The sequence below is a fragment of the Mycena indigotica genome (assembly GCF_014461135.1).
Source record: "Mycena indigotica strain 171206Taipei chromosome Unknown Mind.scaff0013, whole genome shotgun sequence".
NCBI classification, from domain to species: domain Eukaryota; kingdom Fungi; phylum Basidiomycota; class Agaricomycetes; order Agaricales; family Mycenaceae; genus Mycena; species Mycena indigotica.
In genome coordinates, this window is record NW_023503012.1 from 1,767,645 (window position 1) to 1,789,599 (window position 21,955).

General features: G+C 53.1%; 2 protein-coding genes across 2 annotated transcripts; one reads left to right on the forward strand and one right to left on the reverse strand.

Annotated features, from left to right (window-relative positions):
• Positions 1-2,094: 2,094 nt before the first annotated feature.
• MIND_01280200 (Zn(2)-C6 fungal-type domain-containing protein) lies at positions 2,095-5,482 on the forward strand (the record flags this gene model as incomplete). The annotated part of the gene is made up of 15 exons (XM_037369273.1): positions 2,095-2,163; positions 2,211-2,233; positions 2,290-2,333; positions 2,386-2,418; positions 2,476-2,831; positions 2,882-3,595; positions 3,644-3,653; positions 3,703-3,755; positions 3,804-3,951; positions 4,002-4,164; positions 4,225-4,301; positions 4,345-4,560; positions 4,607-4,620; positions 4,671-4,844; positions 4,895-5,482. The coding sequence occupies 15 exons, from the start codon at positions 2,095-2,097 to the stop codon at positions 5,480-5,482; spliced, it is 2,682 nt and encodes an 893-aa protein (XP_037214479.1).
• Positions 5,483-19,400: 13,918 nt separating this feature from the next.
• On the reverse strand, positions 19,401-21,095 carry MIND_01280300 (uncharacterized protein; the record flags this gene model as incomplete). The annotated part of the gene is made up of 2 exons (XM_037369274.1): positions 20,756-21,095; positions 19,401-20,710 (listed from the first exon to the last, which is right to left on the reverse strand). Exons 1-2 carry the CDS (start codon positions 21,030-21,032, stop codon positions 19,401-19,403), a joined length of 1,587 nt encoding a protein of 528 aa, XP_037214480.1. The 5' UTR covers positions 21,033-21,095.
• Between the last annotated feature and the right edge of the window lie 860 nt (positions 21,096-21,955).

A 21,955-nucleotide genomic window follows, 5' to 3' on the forward strand; every position in this document is an offset into this window, starting at 1 on the left:
TGAACCCTGACAGTCAGGGTCAGGGTCAGGGTCAGGGTCAGGGTCAGGGTCAGGGTCAGGGTCTGAGTCAAGTTAAACAGACCCAGACCTGTACCTGTGCTCTATCATACAAGTGGTAAGCAGTGAACAGGAAGGGGAAATTCACAACAATATAGTGTTAATACTATTTGAGCCAGGCTAGCCCTAAACTAACAAAGCCAATATTTTGGGAGTATTTCACCTTTTGTGAGTCAACTATCATAAATTTTGAATAGGTTTGAACTGAACACTTACTCAATCAATGAAGCTCTACTACTATGTGCAATATGGAGTCATTTGGTTGACTTTGGATTTTGAAGTCAATTCAATAAACCTTGACTTGTAGTGAAAGTCTGTGGTTTTGTAATCAACCATATCAGGGTTGAAATCAAGTTTGTAGAATTTGGAAATACCTTTCTGACCATATCCAACTTTTGATGAACAGCCTAGAAACCATCAAGTAATTGGGTTAACAATCTAATAGTCAAAATGTATTTTGTAATAAAGTCTGTGGTTTTGTATACAATGAACTTTATGTTGAATACCAGTTTATAGGCCAATTGAACACCTTCCTGCTCATATATAACATGTTAGGAACGGATAAGAACTCATTAAGATATGACCCTACCACTGTTTTGAAAACTCAGGGTTGGGTCAGTAATTTGCATTTTCTGACTCAACCATTGACCTTGAAGCATAGGTCTAAACTGAATAGTAACATGTATTAAGGGTCCCTACAATCTGGTAACATTTATTAGAAAGTTTGTGTAAAGTCATTACAAAGTTGTTATCCCATTCATGCTAATTATGTATTTAAATATGTAGCTGGAGACTGAACTTGTAGGGTCTACCCGGAGATCAGACCCTTGGGGTTGACTTGAGGGTTAACTTGAGGGTTGACCCTCAAGTCACTGATATACATACAATATCTCTTACAATTTCTCCAATGTATATACTGACAGTTTTAATCACAATTTCTGGCATGAATAAATTTGAGATTTCAACAATGATTTCATTGTACTGTAAATCTACAGTTTCAGCAGTGGAGAAATGTAAATAGAAACAAAGAGAATCTATGTGCATTTCTCCACTGCTGATTTCCTTTGTATCATCTGTGCTGAAACTGTCAGTGAAATCCTTTGTTTCACTGTCAGTTTTCGCCACATTTGATGTGCGTGATATCATGACCAAATATATGTGCACAGATATCAACCATTTCAGGCATAGTTTCAGTCCCATAGATAGTTTTCATCTCAGACTGCCTAAAACTAGTATATATTTGACTAAAATCATTCTCAGTTTCAAAAATGTATATTTTGGGCAAATCTCCATAGGTTGATTTGGTTCTAGATTCTACCAGAATCTAGCACAGTTTCTACTTCAAGGGATATTTTACCAAATCCGGTGTGAGTAGTCGTTTCAAGTTACCGGCTTCTTATCTGTGATTCTGTTAGCCGCACAGCCTGGAGTGAGTATCATTGGCGGGGAAGATACTTGAATGTGTCGTAGCTGGCTGGCAGTGGCTGCTACAGCCTGAGTAGCTCTCCGAGTCCGGACCAAAGACGTGGCCCATGGCCCGTGGGCCGTGGCGCAATCGTGCAAGCTGCCTCGGAGAATATGGAGGCTGGGAGAGCGATGGTCTAAGGTCCATCTTCAATGGCCGAACACAGGAAGCCCTTGAAGAGAGTGCAAAGAGAGTGAAAAAGAGAAGCGGTGTCCCGTGTCACGCGTGACGGCCCGCACGTGCGAGATCGGCACCACGTCAGCGCCGGCGCGCTTTCTCTCTCGACACCCACGCCGCTGCCACGCGAAGCCCTCCAGGTTTGGCTATCGGTTCCGCTCCCGCACTTGCATGCTGCTGATGAATCAATGTTGCAATAGGACTGCCGTCCAGACGCCGACCGGGGGCCAAACAAGCTGCGGTAGTGTGGGATAACAATCTTTGCGTCGTGGAGCTCATTGCAGCTGGTGTAGCTGAGAGGCCACGCTCATAACACCTGTGAACAGTGCAAAACACTATCCGCTATCACCAAACTCCAGTTGCTGAGTCAAGCACCCGCATACTAGTAAACAACGATGACGTCGCTTCAAATGCAAATGCTTTCGAGCGCCGAGGTGATAGAGATGAAGCGTGCGAGGGGGCTGGTGAGCTCGCTGCTATTGCTTATCTTCTGCCACTAACGCTTTTTTAGATGTCCTGCGCTGAATGCCAACGGTATTCACTCCGTCTGATTAAGGCAGCCTGAGGGTTAACTTAGTTTTTCTACGTAGGCGAAGACTTCGGTGCGACCGGAAGATCCCTTGTTCCTCCTGCGGTGAGTGTCTTTTACTACTTGTTCAGTCATCTAAACTGACCACTCACTGTAGTGAGGCGAGGGAAAGCGGATATTTGTCCGTCGGGTAATTTCCCCCACTTGCTCCCTTCTTCGGGCATTTTGTATTCTGAAATCTCCGCAGGAGAGTCGCAAACGACACCTCGCGGGCGACGCCAAACACGGGACAAGCCGTCAACACATCTGACCCTTGTTCTGCGCACCATGAGCGACCGCATTTCCCAGCTCGAACGCGCCATTGCAGTCGCGCATAACGATTCCTCAACAGATGGGGAATTACACCCGCTTTTACGGGATCCGGAGCTTTTGAAAATCAAACAGTTTGATGCGGAGGACGACGGGAGCGAGAGCTCGCGTGAACGACCAGACAAAGAAACGGAGAAAGAGGATTTACAGCTGGGAGAGTCATTTGGCGCGCTAGCGATAAGCTCAGGTGGAAAGGGCGAGCCGAGGTACTACGGGCCGACTGGTGGGGTTTCCGTGCGTCTTCTCACCCTCCACTTGCGTTGGGACTCAAATTAAATTAACAGGCCTTCTTATCTTCTCAATCCTCGTCGGATCATCACCCATCCTTCAACCCTTTCGACACGATGACTTTCGGATTCCCCTTCCTCCGTATCCAGAGATATAGCCACACGTATCTCACGCCAGCCTGGGACCGTGTTTATGCGCTGGACGCCCTTATACTTCAGTACCTTCCCGACCGCACGCGGGCCGCTTCCGTGCTGGATGTGTACGAGCGAATTCTCTCCTGGCATTGCGCCGCTATCTCGCCGCAGGATGCCCACACCCTAATGGACACAGTCTACTGTTATCGCGACTATCTTCAAGGGGCAGGCAGGGTCAGCACGTCGAATGGAAAGCTAGCCAGAGTCGACGGTCGATCCTTGGGGATACTTTTCTTCGTCCTTGCGCTGGCTTCCTTAGCGGACATAGATGGACTCCCCGCGTATAGCGCCGAGGCGGATACCCTCTTCGACGCTGGCCGCGCCGCGCTGGTTATCGAATTCTCGCAGTCTTCCGCGTTGGGCGGACGGAAAACTGGGCCTGGAACCCATGCGGATGTGCTGTTTGACCCCGACTTTGCCGAGCTGGCGGGTAACGATCCTGAGAGAGTAGAGCGAGGCATCAAGACGGTGCAAGCCTTCGCTTTGATGGGGATATATCATGCAACTGGTGGGAGACAGTACAGCGACAATGCGAGTTGGGTCATGGTTAGTTTTGCTGTGGCATCCGCGAAGAAGGTAAACCGCTGTTATTATATTCTTGTTGTCGCTTTAACAGTTTCACAGTTGCGATTGCGTAAAAAATCATGATAAGCACTGAATCACTGCTGACCATCTTTGTTTAGACCGCGAAAGTACCTATACCAACCTTGAACACGACGTGGCGCAGACCCGTAAAGTACGTGTCCCTTGCTTATACAGTCTATCAGCAGTTGACCATAAACAGACGATATTCTGGGAGCTTTTCACCTTCGAAACGTACCAATCACTTGCTTCATCGCGCCCTTTGTCCATTTCGCCCGACGAGATTACATGCTCTTATCCTGAAGACCTGCAGATCACCAAAGGCAGCGACGGCCGGACCGTTCCCGGCTGTATGTCCTTCACTTTCCTTGGGCTCATTTTGCTCAGCATCGAACAACAGGGCTGCGCTTGAAATACCGCTTCACACACGAAGTTTCGGCGACGATCGCGCACAGCTACTCATGTGTCCAGAATCGGTCGTACGAAGATGTCATGGGCATGGACAAGAGGCTGCGCAAGTTTATCGAAACCAGCAGAGCGGACTGCGAGCATTATCAGTCAAAGTGGGTATTATGTCATTAATATTTCTTCCGCACCCGCTAAGGCCATGTTTTGTTTTATAGCTTGCGGTTCGACAAGGACCCGACGACGTACCGGGCGTACATCGAGTCGCGTATACTGCCGCGATTCTACGGGAACAGTGCGTCGTTTCAGCGGATCTGCCCATCTAACAATCGCCTTAGTCATGCAATCCATCCACCGTCACGCATTCGTCCAGGCGCTCTCCCGGCCGCCGTCACAGAACTCAAGCACGGGACCACACGACCCGCTGTCGACGCCCTACGCCGCGTCTTACCTGGCGGCCTATCGCGGGGCGTCGCTCGTCATCAAGCACGACGTGCGTTCTTTTGAGCTCTACGGAGAGCAATTCAATCGGTGGTGGGTTGTGTGGAAAAGCTGTACGTTGGATATTCCCTGTGGTGCTCCAGCTGAAAATCTCTACAGTGATCAACGCGGCTGTAAGTCGCTGTAATCCATGCGTTCTATGTTGACTCACAAGGTCTTGCAGTTTACAGTGGGCTCGCTTGTGGCCAAGTGTCCTACCTCGCCCATTGCCCCGCTGGCCTTGCGGGAGTTGTACGCCGCGACGCATATTGTGGAGCGCGGGGCCGCGCATACGAAAGAGCTGAGTATCAGTATGGGTGGAGGGCCAGAGGGGATGGGGGCCGCCGCGGGTAGTTTGGTGCGTTTACACACCAATGGGTGCGATTGCCAATTAACGATGGTTTTCAGGGCATTCTTCGCCGCCTGCGGAATACCGCAACGTTCATATTCTGCTCTGTCCATGCGCCATCGGTGTCCAACCCGCGAAGCCGAGTCAATCTTCACCTGCCGGAAATCCAGATGCAGCTGTCGGGCAACGAGCTGCTCGCGGACGAGGCGGACTTCCTGGCGTTGTCGGGGCTGGGGCCCATCGTGGGGGCCGACGAGCGGGCCAGCGCGGCAACGGAGATCTCGGAGGCGGTGAATACGCCTGGCAAGCAGCGGCAAGCACAGCAACCATTGGCTGCGCCGCAGGAAGTTTACGACTACTATGTTCCCTCGCATGCCCATGCTCAGGAGTCCCCTGACGGGTCGTGGGAGACGACGGAGATCGGGCTGGCGATGGATCACGAGCCATGGAATGCGTTGGACGTGATGATGCAGGAGTACCACCCACGCGCCGTCTATCCGCAAGTGTATGGCGATGAATTGGCGATGTACTCCGGGCCGGGGTACACCTGGGCGCAGGGCAGTCACTGGCCGGAGCCGAAGCAGCTGGAAGACGCAGGGAATTTCGGCCCCGCAGGCCGGTGGGTGCAGTTCGTGGAGGGATTATGAAAAATAGCAAGTTGCTGTGGCGGATGCAGATGATACAGGAATCACAGCTTATAGAAGGCGTAATGCCGCGGCTTGAATACGTATACCTGCTGGATGAGAGTGCACTTTTGGGCGTGCCCGATGGGCGTGGGCCTGCGCCAACAGGCGTGGATGGGCGTGGGCGTGGGTTTTGGCGGGCGATCAAAGCCCACGCCCGTCCATCAGGCGTGCCACGCCCATCGGTCGGCTTGGCACGCCCGTTTGTCCTGCTTGGCACGCCCGACAAACAGGCGTGGGCTTCCATACGACTAACCTTCTGAGCGTTGTCCGAAGGTGGCAGAGTTATATGTCTGCTTTTCCTACGTGCCTCGGTGGCCGCCAATCCGTCCCATGACTCCCATCCGTAGGCCAACCGACGGTAGGCGCACGGTGCCGCCGCGCATCGGCTGGCCGCTCCTTGGTAAGCGCTCACTGGCGGCACCGACTGGGCCCAGCGCTGGCAAGTAGATTGAGGAGCACTTGTAACTCTACCACTCCCGCCGATCCCGACGCGGACGCGAAGGCGAAGACGCCAAGCCAATGTCCGCCTCCGGCCCTCCGAATCGCCTCGGTCGGCCCGGTCCGAAGCCCTTGGCGATAGTCGGTGTCCTCGCCTACAATCCAACACCTTGCGACATAAGCAGCTGCGCACAGTCTGTGCACGGCCCAAGTGGTCGATGGGGGAGTGGTTTGCCAAGTATCTGGGTGCTCTGTACCTGCTTGGCACCGTGGTTGACGGTGATCAACACATGTTGATGCGTTCTGGTGGGGTGTTGCGGATAAGCGACCGCTACATGACGGTCATAGAGCCGTCACTTCACGCAGCGTAGAGCAGGAGGTAGCCTCCGCACAGTGTCCCACGCCCGCCCACGCCATCACGGGCGTGCACGCCCGTTGGCGCAGGCCCACGCCGTTTGGCCACGCCCATATGCGAAGTCTCCTGCTGGATCACCGAGGAGGGAAACGGCCACTTTCTTTTTTATTGAGATCACCAGTTATGATTAGCCGTCTCTCCGCGCTCCCGAGCATCCGTGATCGACAGAGGTCGCATTTGGCGCATCAGGGATGTGATGCGTGTGCGACTTGCGGAAGGCGCGTAGTCACCGGCGGTTTTACAGTCGGCGCGACGTGGCATTTTGAAGACTTGCGGTACCGGTATAGGGTCAAGACACAGCCGCGTTTCAAAAATGTTGAGCGCAGAAACGTTAGTGGGAAGAGACAAAGGTTTTTTAACAAATGTTTTCATCATACAAACTGGACTAAAAAGGTCAAGTTTTCAGCAGAGAAAAATTTATTGGACAATCCAAAATTTACAAATTGGTATTTCAGTGCTACAAATGGTAAGTATTACTATAAATGTTCTTTAGTTATAAAGTCATCTAAAAACATTGGGCTTTTCTACTAGGTTTGAGACCAAGAGAAAATGTATTGTAAAATGTAAACTATTGGAACAAATGTTTTCAAGTGGAAAAAGTTGAGTTTATTAACTGTTTTTTTAGGCCTGAGAGACATAATAAAACACTTTGAATAGTAGAATGAGTTTTCTGATACGGAAAATATTAGACTATTTAATAAATTTTTTGACCTGGAAAATTTCAAATATTCCAATACATTTTTTGACCAACATTAAATAAATTCACTTGTTGCTTAAGTTTTCGCCCGAATTCACCTGGATAAGGCGATTTCTCGTCGACTCTGCTGGCTAACGAGAAACCCCCAACTCCCAACTTCAGTCCCGTGGTCAACGCCAATGCCCGCCTATGTGTGACAAACGCTAGCCAGATTCCGGGTCAGCAGTCACAGCAGGCGGCCCCAAATGGCCAGTGTCCGGCCTGCACCCGGACGGGACGGGCAGCGCGATGACACATGTAACGCACCAGCTGCAGGCGGAGAAGTGGGCTTGTTATTTCCCCACTGTGCCTGCAGGGAAATGATCACCAACCATGAGCGACGGACGATAAATCGTCGGGTAGGGCGAAATCGTTGGGCAGAGCGAAATCGCCGAGTAGGGCAAAATCGCCGGGTGGTCGGGCGAAATCGCCGATTGATCGTCCAGTCATGTGATGATGCCAAATCTCCCCCAGTCAAGCGCTAGCTACCTCCAGTGTGAGCTGCGCGCACAGACTTGCTTTGGCATGGCTTTCGGTGCCTCTGAGACCCCCAACAGCCAATGTGCGGGGGGGGGATGCCTTCGGGAACTGTGAAGTCGGACCCCCACGCTCCTGCACCTAGGCGCAATCTGGACGCCTCGTAATCAGCAGCCAATCGTGGCCGCGCAGAGGGCGCTTCTGACGCTGGCCATGGTCGCGTTGTCGGGGGCGGGGCTGTGCACAGAGCAGGTGACCAAGCCAAGGGGAGACCGCGCATGCACGTGCTTCGGCCCTGGCTGGGTCCGATAGTCACTGCGGGAGTTTGGGAATAAACAGTGCCCGTTTCAATCGATTATACACCTAAAATCAATGTACCAACAAAATACATTTCTTTATACCTCTATTTGCCACCCAAAAAAAATTGTTCCAAATTTGCCTGCTTATATGAAAAAGAGATGCTATAAACAGACTCAGTTTTGTCAACTGGTTTGAGGGCAGATCAAACAGCCTTTTCTAGACCAACTTTTGTATCAAAACAAGGACCAAAAATATTCATGTATATTCACTTATATGATATATATCAGGGCCCTGGACCATATTTTTTGGTCCCCATTTTGATGCAAAAGCTGGTCTAGAAAAGGGTGTTTGATCTGCCCCCAAAGTGGGTGACAAAACTGAGTCCATTTATAGCATCTATTTCTTATATAAGCAGGCAAATTTGAAACGATCTTTTTGGGGTGCAAATAGAGGCATAAAAAATTTCTTTTTTTGGTGCATGGATTTTAAGTGTATAATTGATCGAAAGGGGCGCCATTTATTCCCGAACTCCTGCAGTGAGTAGCGCCGCGAAGTGTGTGCAGACGCCAGGGGCCGCGAAAACCTCAGTGGTGAGTGTTGAGGGCAGTTGGTAAATGTTGCCGTTGGCGGATTGGGTGAAACAGTCGATCCGCTTCAATCAGCCCTTTTGCCGGCATGATTTCGCCCGGCCGGCGATTTTGCTCTCTATTGTCCAGACCACCCGGTGATTTCCCCGTAGTCAGTGCTGGAGACGGGGAGGCTTACGCGCACACGGCGATGGTATTAAAAAAAAAAAAAAAAAAAAAAAAAGGTTGGTAGAACATACTTACACCGCCAATGATTCTCCAGCTCTGACATAGCTGGGAAATCCACGGCAGACACGTGTGACAGCCAGCTGGCTCCAGGATTGACACCATCTGTCATCCATGTTTGGACGCAAATGGGTCCATGCTGGGTCCAGACTGTCTGGAAACCAGCTGGAGACCCAGGTAACTGCCTTGTAGCTTAGCTGCTGCAACCCTCAAGCTCTCAAGGCTGATTTGCTTGCAATTGTCAGTGCACACTACTGCCCATTCAAAATTTGACTCCACGCAAAAATGTGTATTCAATTCAAAAACAACAGTATGCTAGTCAGATACCCCATGTACTGGGTATCCTCCTTCTTGTGCCGCCCCCCGCTGAATACATCACAGCTTCGTCAATGGCATTGTCGGCACTGGTCGGGTGCAGGCCTCCGCATCGCCAATCAGCCGCTCCACCACCTCCCACTCCTCCAGGTCATGGTCCAGAGCATCCGGCGCAGGCACCTGTCCCGCCCGGACGGCCCAACAGTGGCATGGTCGTGCACGCCCCGGCCCGCTAGGAAGACAGCCATGTCCCGACAGCGATGCCAGAAGCCCTGTGTGGCGGGGGCGGGCGTGTCGGGGGAGGAATGGCTGGTCGCTAGTCAGCTCAAGTGAGAAGCAGGAGGGGGGAAGGGGACGCACGGGAATGTGATTGTTAGACAAGAGACACCGGTGACCGTCAGCCATGCCATGACCGCGCTGTTCCCGCGGTGTCACCTGTGGGCGAGTAGTGTGAGGTAGCAGCCGCGGCGGGGGGACTGTATTAGCAGTGGCGAGGTAAAGAGAATTGAAGCACATACAAGGGATGTCTCGTGCCACGGTTAACCTTGTACTTGGCCAACAGTCTGCGGGTACCCTTTGTCTTGCGTGCGAGGCAGACGGCACTTGTGACGACTAGTCAGTGGCTATGGGTACTATGATAGGCGTTGTAATGAAAAATGGCACTTGTAATGAAAAATCCGCGATAAAATTCGCATTTCTCAACGGATAAGAGTCAGAAGTGGAGGATTCTGTTCCAACCACTCTCGCGCATCGTATTCTACAAAAAAAATATTTAATTTTGGTTCAGAACTCGTTGAGCTCTGGTATCTGCTCCATCACACCAGCTGTCCAACGTGGAAACACGACTATCGTGGGCCAGATTCTCCACAGAATCGGCCCGGCTCTAGCATGTGCATATATTGCATGTATTCAAGAGGGTCTGCGAAAATTCTGGGTCAAATATGGGCAGTGTATAATGTACTAGTATCATCTTCATTGCTTGATGACCAGAATACAAGACTAGCTTCAGAGATACTACTAATTTCCATCAGCACTGCTCTTGGAGGGCTGCCAAACAGCTACTAGCGGTTCGTAGCCCTGACATTTCAGGACAGCCATATGACCATGGTTGGGAGGGATGCACGCGAGGAGGGGAGGAGTGTGGATTCGCATGGGAGTGGAACTGGGGCGGCGGGGCCCCGCGGGGGAGAACGGGCGGCTGGGCGGCGATAGCGGGCGGCGGTATCCGCCATATGCCGCGCATGCAGCGTGGATGGGGCAGGGCGCAGTATGGAGGGTAGCGTGTTGTCATACGCGAAGTCTCTTCAGCTATGTGAATCACACGAAATTGACCGTATGTGGCACACCTGGATACCGTGTCCCACAGCCGACATTATACGCCTTCATGATCTCGTGGAACACCGGCGTCGCCTTGTGGTCAGGCATGTCGGCGTGGTGCCACTTGCTCAGCTACATCTCCGCGGATAAGCCACGCGCAAGGCCGACACAGTGGAGAATTATATTATGTTTGATTAATTATTGAATATATTCAGAATATTATGAATATATTATGCCCTTGGTGGATCACTTGAATATGATTATGTTTGAATATATTATAGTATATTATGACTATACTATATTATAGTCACAGAATATTCAACTATAGTAAGATGGATGATCACAGCTATTTTCTCAGTGCATGTAGTCAGTCATAGTACTAGTCTTAGTCTGAGTTAGCCCTACTTCTGATAAATGTCACATATTATCTATTATATATGGTGATTCATACATTACTCCTAATAGGAACAAGGGTCAGGAGTGATCACTTTGGGTTGACCCTATTAAATGTAGTATAGGACTCCTGATCTCAAGTGTCTACTGGTCAACCTAATACTAGTGGCAATGCCCTGATTGTATTTTGAGAGTCCTATGTACTTATCTAAGGCTGGGATTAGAGAGGCCCAAAAGGAAGTTGCCCTGACAATCCAGCATCTTATGTATTAATTTTTTTTCTAGCAGAATATATGTATACTAGATTATAGTTGAATATATTCATAACATATTCATATTTTGCAGCTGAATATTATTATACTATACTACAAATATATTATTGTGTTGGAGCTCTGAATATGATATGATTATAATATATTATGCCCATAAAAAATCCGGCCAACATCATTCCCAGTGCCCCTGTGATTGACGATTCAAAGGTCTACCAACCATAGTTTGCATGTATATTGCCAAAAATTAGAGCCATCAAAAATTTCCTCTTTGGGACTCTAAGCCCTTAAACCCGGCTAAGCCTTCTAAGCCCTAAGCCTTAGCCTAAGCTCTCAGCCCTTAGACCCTGGGGAGGTCGGTTTTTAAGCCCTTAGGGCCAACACTGCCTGTGAATCCCCAGCCTGCCGCGCACCCCCTGAAGCCCAGCCCAGTCTTCCCAGCACCAATCCACGCTGACAGTTAGAGCCCATGCTCCGGGATAACACCCCGTGCCCCTACAACTTTGCCCAGCACCCAGTCCTGACCCCCAGTCGTTGCCCGTGCAGGGGACGCCACCCTTCTGAACGGGCAACCTCTTGGTATGGGGAAAACAGACCAGCTGATAGCCAGGAAACCCAGCTAGACTGAGTAGGCCCACATCAAGCTGGAGCTGACCCGGATCCGTACCCACACGGCTCAACTAATATCTATCCTTATAGTTCTCCTCTGATAAATAGTTAGGTTGTGAGAAGCTTTCCCCTGCCTTTCACAGGGTAATTAATGCTCAGAGTACTGCAAAAAGACTGTGATCTTGCTGGTGGGGAGCTTGGAGAAGCTGGGGAATCCCTGGGAGCCATGATTGGCAGAATCTAGCATGTATTTGGCCTATAATCTGAAGATCCTTCTACTAGAGGTTTCTGTGTTGGTTGTAGGGTAGAGTAATATAGTAATGTTGTTAAAATGCATTGAATTGACAAGTACAATACATCACTTTCCACACTAAATCTTCAGAATACCATAACAGCTCTGGAATCCAAAGCATGAAAGCCATCGGACATAAAGCCCAACATCAATTGATTGATTCTTTTGGCCGAGGCACCTTATGACATATTTTCACGAGACTGACATGAGGCACAGGGCTGGTGCATGGTCAGCACTACAGCGGTGGTAACCCGGTTACCACCACAGACCATGCCCCCATCTTTTTTAGCCTTTCCCCTACTCAGTATTTTCCCCATACTTAAGGAATTTTCCACACGTCAGGTCTGGGGCCTTATAGCTACCACACTGCCCACCCTGACAAGGCTTTTCAACCTTTTAAACCTTTTTTTGATCTCTCATTTCCCTATGTAAAACCTGCCTTTTGGCAGGGGCATAAATTAGAGGCATTTTTTAAAAACATTAACACTGGTAATGAGAAGGCTTTTTTAAAAAAAACCCCGTGTACCGGTGTGCCCCCAGTGTAACCTCCTAGCACTCCTCCCCAGTCCCCTGGTGTCGAGTTGGGCTCAGCAACAGCTCGAGGCGTCGTTCTTGGTCACGTGCTTCCCATGTGTGTGTTCCTCCTACTGGGGCGCCTGTTCCCCGTCGTCACGTGCCGCGTATTGCGGGCCTGGGATGGCCCGACACCAGTGCTGGAGAGGACGGGCCGGGTCTTATCTGTGACACCATGTACGTAGACTGATATTTATAAACGAACATTTTATAATATTTTTGACTGATATTCTCCTGATGTCACCCAGGATTGGGGGTGTAGAAGTTTCATTTGGACAAAATATCCATTCAGGTTTGTGGCATGTGCAATGGAAAGCCCCTTCGAAGCGGATGTTCTGTATGGAAAACTTACAAGGAAACCTTAGGCATCAGAGCTGTGAAACCAGTGATTTCTTTTCTTAAAAAGTCAGTCAGGAAACCAAGAGTCGTGTAACTCTAACTTTCCGCGTGTGGAAACCATTTCTCTTCAGCCAAAAAAGATCCATCCGAGACTGATATTTTTAACCTAAGTAACCTTTGGGAACTGCCAGTGAATTCACAGTCCACTCCGGAGTGACCCACCTCAGTCCTCATTGTCCACATTCCAGAATCAAAATCATCTCTTATTAAATCTAGTACGAGTAACTACTGCTCAATCATACGCCGGCGGCGGGACACCCTCGCGCTCGAGCCGCTCGCCCTCGAGACGCGCGACCTGCGCGCGCAGCGCGTGCATCTCCGCCGCGATGTGCGAGATGTCCTCCGCCCCCGCGCCGCTCCCGCCCGTGCCCCCGCCCGTGCGCGTGCTCCAGCTGCGCTGCATCCCTGCTGACGACGACGCCGGGGACGCCGGGGACAGCGGGCCGGGGTTCGCCACGCCCAGGCGCTCCTCGTGCTCGCGCAGCCGGCGCTTTTCCTCCGCGCCCGACAGTGACGCCCAACCCGCGCCGCCCCCGGGCCGGGCATACTCCGCCTCGATGCGGCGCTGCTCCGCGAGGATGCGCGCGCGCTCGTCGTACGCGGAGCGCGAGGAATGGGACGACTGGGACGGCGTGTACGCGAGCGTCGCGGCCCCGCGCGGGTCGTACGGCGTCGGCGTCGGCGGGGCGTATGCGTATGTGTCGGATGGGGAGACGGTGGAGTACGCGGAGGGCGAGGTGAGCGGCGGGGACACGGGTGTGGGCGCGGGTGGGTATGTCATCGGCTGTGGTTGCGCGGGTGGGGAGAGGTACAGGTTGGGCATCGGGGAGTCGTACGCCTGCGGCTGTAAGTGTGGTGGGTGTTGATACAGGTTATGCTGCTGAAGTGGCAACGGCGGCGGCTCGGTATACCCGTACGCCGCATGTCCATGCGCGGACACGGAGTGCTGCGAGCCCACCAGCGCGGCGTCGCTTGCATACGCCCCATAGCCCAAGCTCTGGCTCATCGCCGGGTACGGCCCGACCCCGCCGGGCACCACCGCCGCAGCCGGCCTGCGCGCGTTCCGGCGCCGCAGACAGATGCACGCCGCGACCCCCGCGCCGAGGAGGCACAGCACGGCCACCGCCGCGCCGGCGATCAGCGGGACGCGGCTGCGCTTCCGCTCTGCGACCGCGCTCGCCAGCGGGGTCTCCCCGGGCCGCGACTTCGCCGCGGCGCTGCCGGACGGGGCGGCAGACGACGGCGAGGGCAGCGCTTTGATCGGGGCGATGCTTGTTTCTGGCGTGGGGTTGTTTGACCTGTAGTTAATTCGGTCAACTTGAGGACTCTATGAACACCGACGAACGCACCGGAAGACGACGTAGTCGAGGTACACCGCCCCGTCCGTCGCCTCGAAGACCAGCGTGTGCGCCTTCAGGGTGAGGTTGCTGTTCGTGTACCCCTCCTGGGCGTACTCCGCGTCCGTGTTCTGGTCGAACGACCCGACCTGGCTCACCTGTGCGCCGTCGAGGTACACGTTGTACGCGATCCCGTACGCGCCGTCGCTCGCGTTCTGCGGTTTGGCCAAAAAGACATAGATCTCCGTGCCTGCCAGAAAATTACCTTCGTAGATCAGCGGCGGCAAGATGGAACAACACACCGGTGAATATGACGCTCATGTTCACGCTGTGCCCCGGCGCGGCGGTCGCGTTGAGCACGGCGACCGTGCCGTTGTACAGCTCGCTGACGTTGAAGCCGGCGAGGGCCCCGCGGACGAGCGCCGGCGGCGTCGCGGGCGTGTAGACCAGCGCCGGGGAGAAGTCGTCGAGCGTGCGGTTCGCCTGGGCGTGGGCGCACGGGAGGGCCCGGGCGGCGAGGAAGAGGGCAAAGGCTTTGCAGCTGCGTCTGCGGCTGCGCTTCGAGTTGGGGGGCGGCATGCGCGCCAGAAGGAGTGCGTGGTAGAGGAGGAGAAGAAGACGAGAGTGAGACAGGGATTGGACGAGAAGCAAGAGCCAGCTGCCAGTGGGCCTGTGCCCGCCCATCTGTCATCGCCCTGTCCGTCTGTTCCCTGTCCGCCACGACGTGCAGAGGTCGGGCGTGTAGACCAGCGCCGGGGTCTCTCTCTTTTCCCCGCTCGCCCGCTGATGTAATATCACATGAATATATTGCTATACCCCCACACGTCGCCCGTCCCAACGCTAAGTCGCGCTCCGCTCGCCAAGTCTCGCGTCCAGGTCATAGTTAAATACTCATTTTTTGTGGCTGTGTCTTAATCAAAAAAAGTTTTTCACTAGCAACCGCGAAGCGGGAAGAAAAAAATATTGACCCGGACGCGTGGGATGCGGGGAAATCTGTCCGTGGTGTACATGTGCCCAGCATGACCGTGTAGATGGCACATGATACAGACTTCTCCCGGACGCGTGGAATTCGGGGAAATCTGCCCGTGCTCTGCGTGACCGCGTAGTGATGCACATGATTCTGTCGCCTGCGGCGTGCTGACAGTTCACCTCACGGATCTGCAGGGCAACACACATGGGCAAGGCTTGTACGCGTCCCACGGCGAAATCTGCCCGTGCCGTGCGTGACCGCGGAGTGATGGTCATGATGACTGGGCCTTGGACGTTGCCCCACCTGCCCTGAGCCTGATATTTGGCCTTAGCTCTCAAGCCCTCAAGGCTTTTAGGCTCACATATGGGATGCTGGCCATCCCTTTTCTCTCTCACTCGCTGGCTCTCTGATATTCATCATATCATCAATCCAGATCACGGATCTGCATGCAGGTATGGCAACACATCACCATATGGGCAAGGCTTGTGCGCGCGTCCCGGAATCATGGGTAGTGTGATGATGATCATTGTTCCGGCCTTGTATGGGCATTCTTACTTGTCGTCAAGTAATTGTGGTACCTGATACTAAGTACAAAGGCTATTGAAACAAAATAGACATTAAGATGATATTCTGGCAAATTACCATATATTTGCATATTGAATTAATGTCAATGACAATGACACATGAAAACCAGATGATGGCAAGAATATATATTAAATAGGTAGCATTTTCTGATCAGTACTTGTCAAACATTTATCCTGTCATGTCCTGGGCCAAACCAAAATGGGTCGAAATAGCTATTGGCTTTAAATTTCTACCAGATAGAGTACACTAAAAATGATATTTTTGCAATATAGGGTATATATTGAGCTCCGTTGCCATGGTGATACTGTCAAACAATTGCCTTATGCCAACATGTTCTAGGCCAAATCTTGCTCAAAAAAGGGGTGGAAATAGCTATTGACTTCAAATTTCTCCCAGAAAGAGTATACTAAAAATGATATTTAGCTACATGGGCATTGCAAAATCTATATCCTGGTATGTCAACTACTAAAGCTGAATAAGAGTAATGGAAATTTGAATTTGGGGCACAGGAGTGTAGGCATGACAACACTGATCATCAGCCCGCTTATGTACAAAGATCGGCAACAGCTATAAAACTATAGAAAATTCTAAGGTTTTGACAATGTTGGTATGACAGCAGAGCAAGGCAAAAATGACGGTACATATTGGTATATTGAAAATATAACCTTGATGTTTCTTCCAGAAAGTCTGTGCTAAAAATGATATTTTTGCCTGTATGGCATATTAAGATGAATCAGTGCCCTATACTAGGCTAGTAGTATAAGAAGTTTCTTCTAGAAAATATAGACTAAAAATCATATTCTACTGAGTTATGGTATATAGGCATATGTTTTAGAATCAATTTATGCCTATCATAGTGATCTGATTGACAGTGATTATGGGCTTGGAGAAAGAAGCCCATCAACAAGCAAAATGAATAAAATTAACAATCCCAATTTAATCACTACTTTGCTTATGTAATCACCAGTGACATCTCAAGGCAAACTCTAGCCAATTCTAAGATTTGTGCTTACTGGGAGAATCATTGATGAAGGTCTTCAATAGGTGTCAAATCTAAACATATGTGATAGCTGGTATTATCTAGTGTCTGCTTACATAATCAAATGTCTGGGTCTGGTTCTTATTAATAAATGTAATCACATCTTCCAGAAAGTGTCTGCTAAAAATGGCTTTTCACACGAATCAGTTAAAAGTGACTCTGGTTATACAACTGATATGATTGAAAATCATCAAGGCACTATCAGGCCGGATAGCAGGTCACGTGACGTGACTATCTGTGTGCGTTGTAATCAACCATCAAACTCATGTCCATTGAAATAGAGTGCAATAAAAATAGTATAAAAATTAATTCTAGGAATTGAATTAACACAACTGGTACAAGATAAGAAGTTGTGCCTGTTGGATATTCGTGAAAATGTAAAACACATCAAAGGTTAGCAATACTCTGATGTGAGACTGCTTATGTAATCATCAGGCTTGCTGCTAAGCAACTCCTTATTGAGCTACAATCTAAGTCTGTATATCGCTGGATTGTACAGTTATATTTCTGTACTTGATATGATAAAATCGTTATGTTGGCTGTCTTCTTACGTAATTGATGCTCATTATACATACCAAGTTTGGCTTGTTAATGATAAGTAGTACCTTCCTGATGAAACAACAATGATGGTCTATGTGTCGCATGCGGATGATTACATAATCAACAGTCAAGACATATTTGTATTCGGGCTTTGGGCCAGACCATGGTCCCGGCCCAGAGTCCCCACATCATTGTTTGATTCAAGTTGCTTTTGATACCAGGATGGCCGGATAGCGGGTCACGTGACCTCGCTGTCTCTGCCTTGATTTCACTCGATGAAGAACAACGGAAGTGCGCATGACCGCGGAGTGCAGTTTAGCATGTGAAAGTTTGGTGTTTGCGCAAATGATGGCGGGACCCGGTGATCGGGTCCATGGATAGGTGTTCTTATAGGCAACATGATACACCAGAAGAATATCTCTCTCTCTACTAGGAGGTTGCATATAGCTCTGGGCAGACTTTACTGGGACTGTGTCCCTTGTGCTGCTAGCTTTACTTGCCTTATTTCTCGGTGGCCTCCCCTTGAGACCTCTTCCTTTTACAGCTGACATTGGTGCAGATGCCGAGTGCGACATGTGCGACAGGTGCAGCATGTGATTGATGATGATGCGCGTAGGCGGTGGCCTGGACGCGCTGATGTGTGCTTCATCGGAATCATCGCTGACGGCGGTTGCATATTACTGAGCCAAGCCAAGTGGTTACCGCATCGGGTAGCAATGGGGCCGGGGTGGCACATGCTGTAGAAGGCAACCGGCGTGATGAGGCCGCGTAACTGTGCGCGGATGGTGAGTTTAGCGGGCCTCGATAGGGAAAATCACCGTCGGCTAGGTGAGGCACATGTTATCCCTCCCGGCAACCTTAGCATCGTCACCTTCCTCCAGCTGTTCTTCCCTCCCTCCCTCTTGCCTCTGCTCCTCTTCCATTCTGGCCCGCCGCTTTCGTTTTAATTCCCCGCATGCTTTTTGTCTCTTTACCCTCGCTCCCTCGGCCGTTTCGTCCACCGCGCGCATCCCACGCGGATGCTCACGCGCAGCCCTCCCGAGCGGAGACCCATCCTCCGCGTGGCGCGTGTCAGGTGCGCCATGTGATCGCGTGGCCGTTGCCATGCATGCCGGCCCAACGTTCCCGGCGCGTGGGAGCGCGACCGGGCTTCGCTTGGCGGGCGGGTACTTAAACCCGCTGCCGGCTCCCACCACCTTCGTCTTCCTCTCCCTCCCTCCTTCCATCTGCCGACGACTCCAACGCGTGTGCGGTCGTCGCTGGCGAGGTGCGCTGCGCAATCGTGCTGCTTGTTCGCTGACTAACATGTTGTTTCTGCAGCTGCGCCAATTTCCCTGTGTTGTGCAGGTGTGTTGTCTGCAGTGTCTGTGTTGTCGAGCTAACGTGTTTCGGCAGCGCCGCCCGTTGGCGGCTCTCGCGGCCATGATAAAGCAGGTGCGTCGTGCTGCCAACGCGCTCGCCGGATTGGCTGACCCGCCAGCAGCCTGTCCGTCCGTCCGCCCTGCCTGGCCCGCGGATATCGGCGCCGACAGCCCGTGGCACGTGCTGCTGCCGAGCCGCATAACGTACGTCACAGCGGCAGGTGCGTCGTGCTTCCTTTGGCCCTCGCGTCCTGCTGCACTTCTGCACCGACACACCCCTTCCCTCCCGGTTCGGCTCGAGACTGCCCCGGGCCTAGGCCGGTGCCGTACTACTCGCGTGTGGCGGAGGGCTGGGCTGGCACAGTGCGGGGGGTCGCCGCTGGGGAGAGAGATGGGCTGGCGCGGGCGCGTTTGCTACCACCCTCGACAGCCTCCAGGTGCGTCCGTCTTGCCTGCGTGCGTGCGTGCTGCCGTGCTGACTGTTGTGTGTGCAGAGCATCGCGTTGGGGGGAGATGGAGACGGAGCAGAAGGGGGCACTGGCTGGGTCAGGCGGTGGGGACGGCAGCGCTTGTCGACAGACACAATGGTGTAAGTAACGTATTTGAATGCGATTTGCTGACCTAGTGCTATGGGAAGCTCATTCGTAAGGCAGTAAAATTTGCAATTAACTAAGTATGTAAGGTATCCATCGCACCGCTCAATCATACGCCGGCGGCGGGACGCCCCTCGCGCTCCAGCCGCTCGCCCTCGAGACGCGCGACCTGCGCGCGCAGCGCGTGCATCTCCGCCGCGATGTGCGAGATGTCCTCCGCTCCCGCGCCGCTCCCGCTCGTGCCCGTGCGAGTGCTCCAGCTGCGCTGCATCCCCGCTGACGACGACGCCGGGGACGCCGGCGAGAGCGGTCCGGGGTTCGCCACGCCCAGGCGCTCCTCGTGCTCGCGCAGCCGGCGCTTCTCCTCCGCGCCCGACAGTGACGCCCACCCGGGCCGCTCGTACTCCGCCTCGATGCGGCGCTGCTCCGCGAGGATGCGCGCGCGCTCGTCGTACGCGGAGCGCGAGGAATGGGACGACTGCGAGGGCGTGTAGGCGAGCGTTGCGGCCCCGCGCGGGTCGTACGCTGTCGGCGTGGGCGGGGCGTATGCGTATGTGTCGGATGGGGAGACGGGGGAGTACGCGGAGGGCGAGGTGAGCGGTGGGGACACGGGTGAGGGCGCGGGTGGGTATGTCATCGGCTGTGGTTGCGCGGGTGGGGAGAGGTACAGGTTGGGCATCGGGGAGTCGTACGCCTGCGGCTGTAAGTGTGGTGGGTGTTGATACAGGTTATGCTGCTGACTTGGCAGCGGCGGCGGCGCATCGGTATACCCGTACGGCGCATGTCCATGCGCGGACACGGAGTGCTGCGAGCCCACGAGCGCGGCGTCGCTCGCATATACCTGCCCGCCGGCATAGCTCAAGCTCTGGCTCATCGCCGGGTACGGCCCGGGCCCGCCGGGCAACACCGCCGCCGCCGGCCTGCGCGCGTTCCGGCGCCGCAGACAGATGCACGCCGCGACACCCGCGCCGAGGAGGCACAGCACGGCCGCCGCCGCGCCGGCGATCAGCGGGACGCGGCTGCGCTTCCGCTCTGCGACCGCGCTCGCCAGCGGGGTCTCCCCGGGCCGCGACTTCGTGCCCGTCGCCGCGGCGCTGCCGGACGGGGCGGCAGACGACGGCGAGGGCAGTGCTTTGATCGGGGCAATACTGGTTTCGGGCGTGGGGTTGTTCGAGCGGAAGACGACGTAGTCGAGGTACACCGCCCCGTCCGTCGCCTCGAAGACCAGCGTGTGCGCCTTCAGCGTGAGGTTCAAGTTGCTGTTCGTGTACCCCTCCTGGGCGTACTCCGCGTCCGTGTCCTGGTCGAACGACCCGACCTGGTCCACCTGCGCGCCGTCGAGGTACACGTTGTACGCGATCCCGTACGCGCCGGCGCTCGCGTTCTGCGGTTTGGCCAAAAAGACATAGATCTCCGTGCCTGGCCCGCATCAGCTCATCGCATCCAAAGGACGAGATAACACACCGGTGAACTTGACGCTCATGTTCACGCTGTGCCCCGGCGCGGCGGTCGCGTTGAGCACGGCGACCGTGCCGTTGTACAGCTCGCTGACGTTGAAGCCGGCGAGGGCCCCGCGGACGAGCGCCGGCGGCGTCGCGGGCGTGTAGACCAGCGCCGGGGAGAAGTCGTCGAGCGTGCGGTTCGCCTGGGCGTGGGCGCACGGGAGGGCCCGGGCGGCGAGGAAGAGGGCAAAGGCTTTGCAGCTGCGTCTGCGGCTGCGCTTCGAGTTGGGGGGCGGCATGCGCGCCAGAAGGAGTGTGTGGTAGAGGAGGAGAAGAAGACGAGAGTGAGACAGGGAGTGGACGAGAAGCAAGCGCCAGCTGGGCCTGTGCCCGCCCATCTGTCATCGCCCTGTCGGTCTGTTCCCTGTCCGCCACGACGTGCTGACTGCTGACCGCTGACTGCTGACGGCAAAAGGAGGCCCGTCGCTGTCGACCTGGCCATGGCAGCGAGTTATTTTGCCAGGCTCTCAGTCCGCTCATGGAAGCCAAACCTGTTGCAGCTCAGCTTCAGAATCAGCAGTCAACCGCACCAAGTCCCACGCCTCACCCACTCTGTATCTGTCCGACGGTCGACATCCTGACTCAGAGCTGTGCGACTGTCGTGGTCGTCGTCAAGGAGGGAAGACCCGTCTGACGTACATACGTGGCTTGAGTGACACCGGTTCGAACCCCACCGGCGGCATTTCTTTATCGTCAATAAACCTTCTTTTTGCTCTTGTCCTACACATCACTCGTGGATTTTTTTTTTGTCATCGGGCCCTCTAAGACCGTCATAATGTATTTTTCTTAAGGTTGTGGCAGCCTCCAACCAGTCACTGCTCCGTCGTAAATCTGCGATATCCTAGAGCAAGTGTCATTTTGATTGAATATACCTGATTTGGTGTAATTTGATGATATGTGACAATGTGACGCCAGAGTTTTTCGATTTACGACTGCGAGCGCCTGGCACCAAATGGTGTTGGTCATGTTTGGCACCACCACTGATGGCCCATCACTCACCACTTGGCGCGTCCTTGCCATGTCTTTGCTCACTGTACGAGCTCCGACCCATCTCCTCATCATGCATCCTGGTCATACACAAGTATGACCCCCAACACAGACTGCCATGTAAGTTTTTTTTCTAGTGAAGAAAAAAAAAATAATGGAATCACAACACAACCCA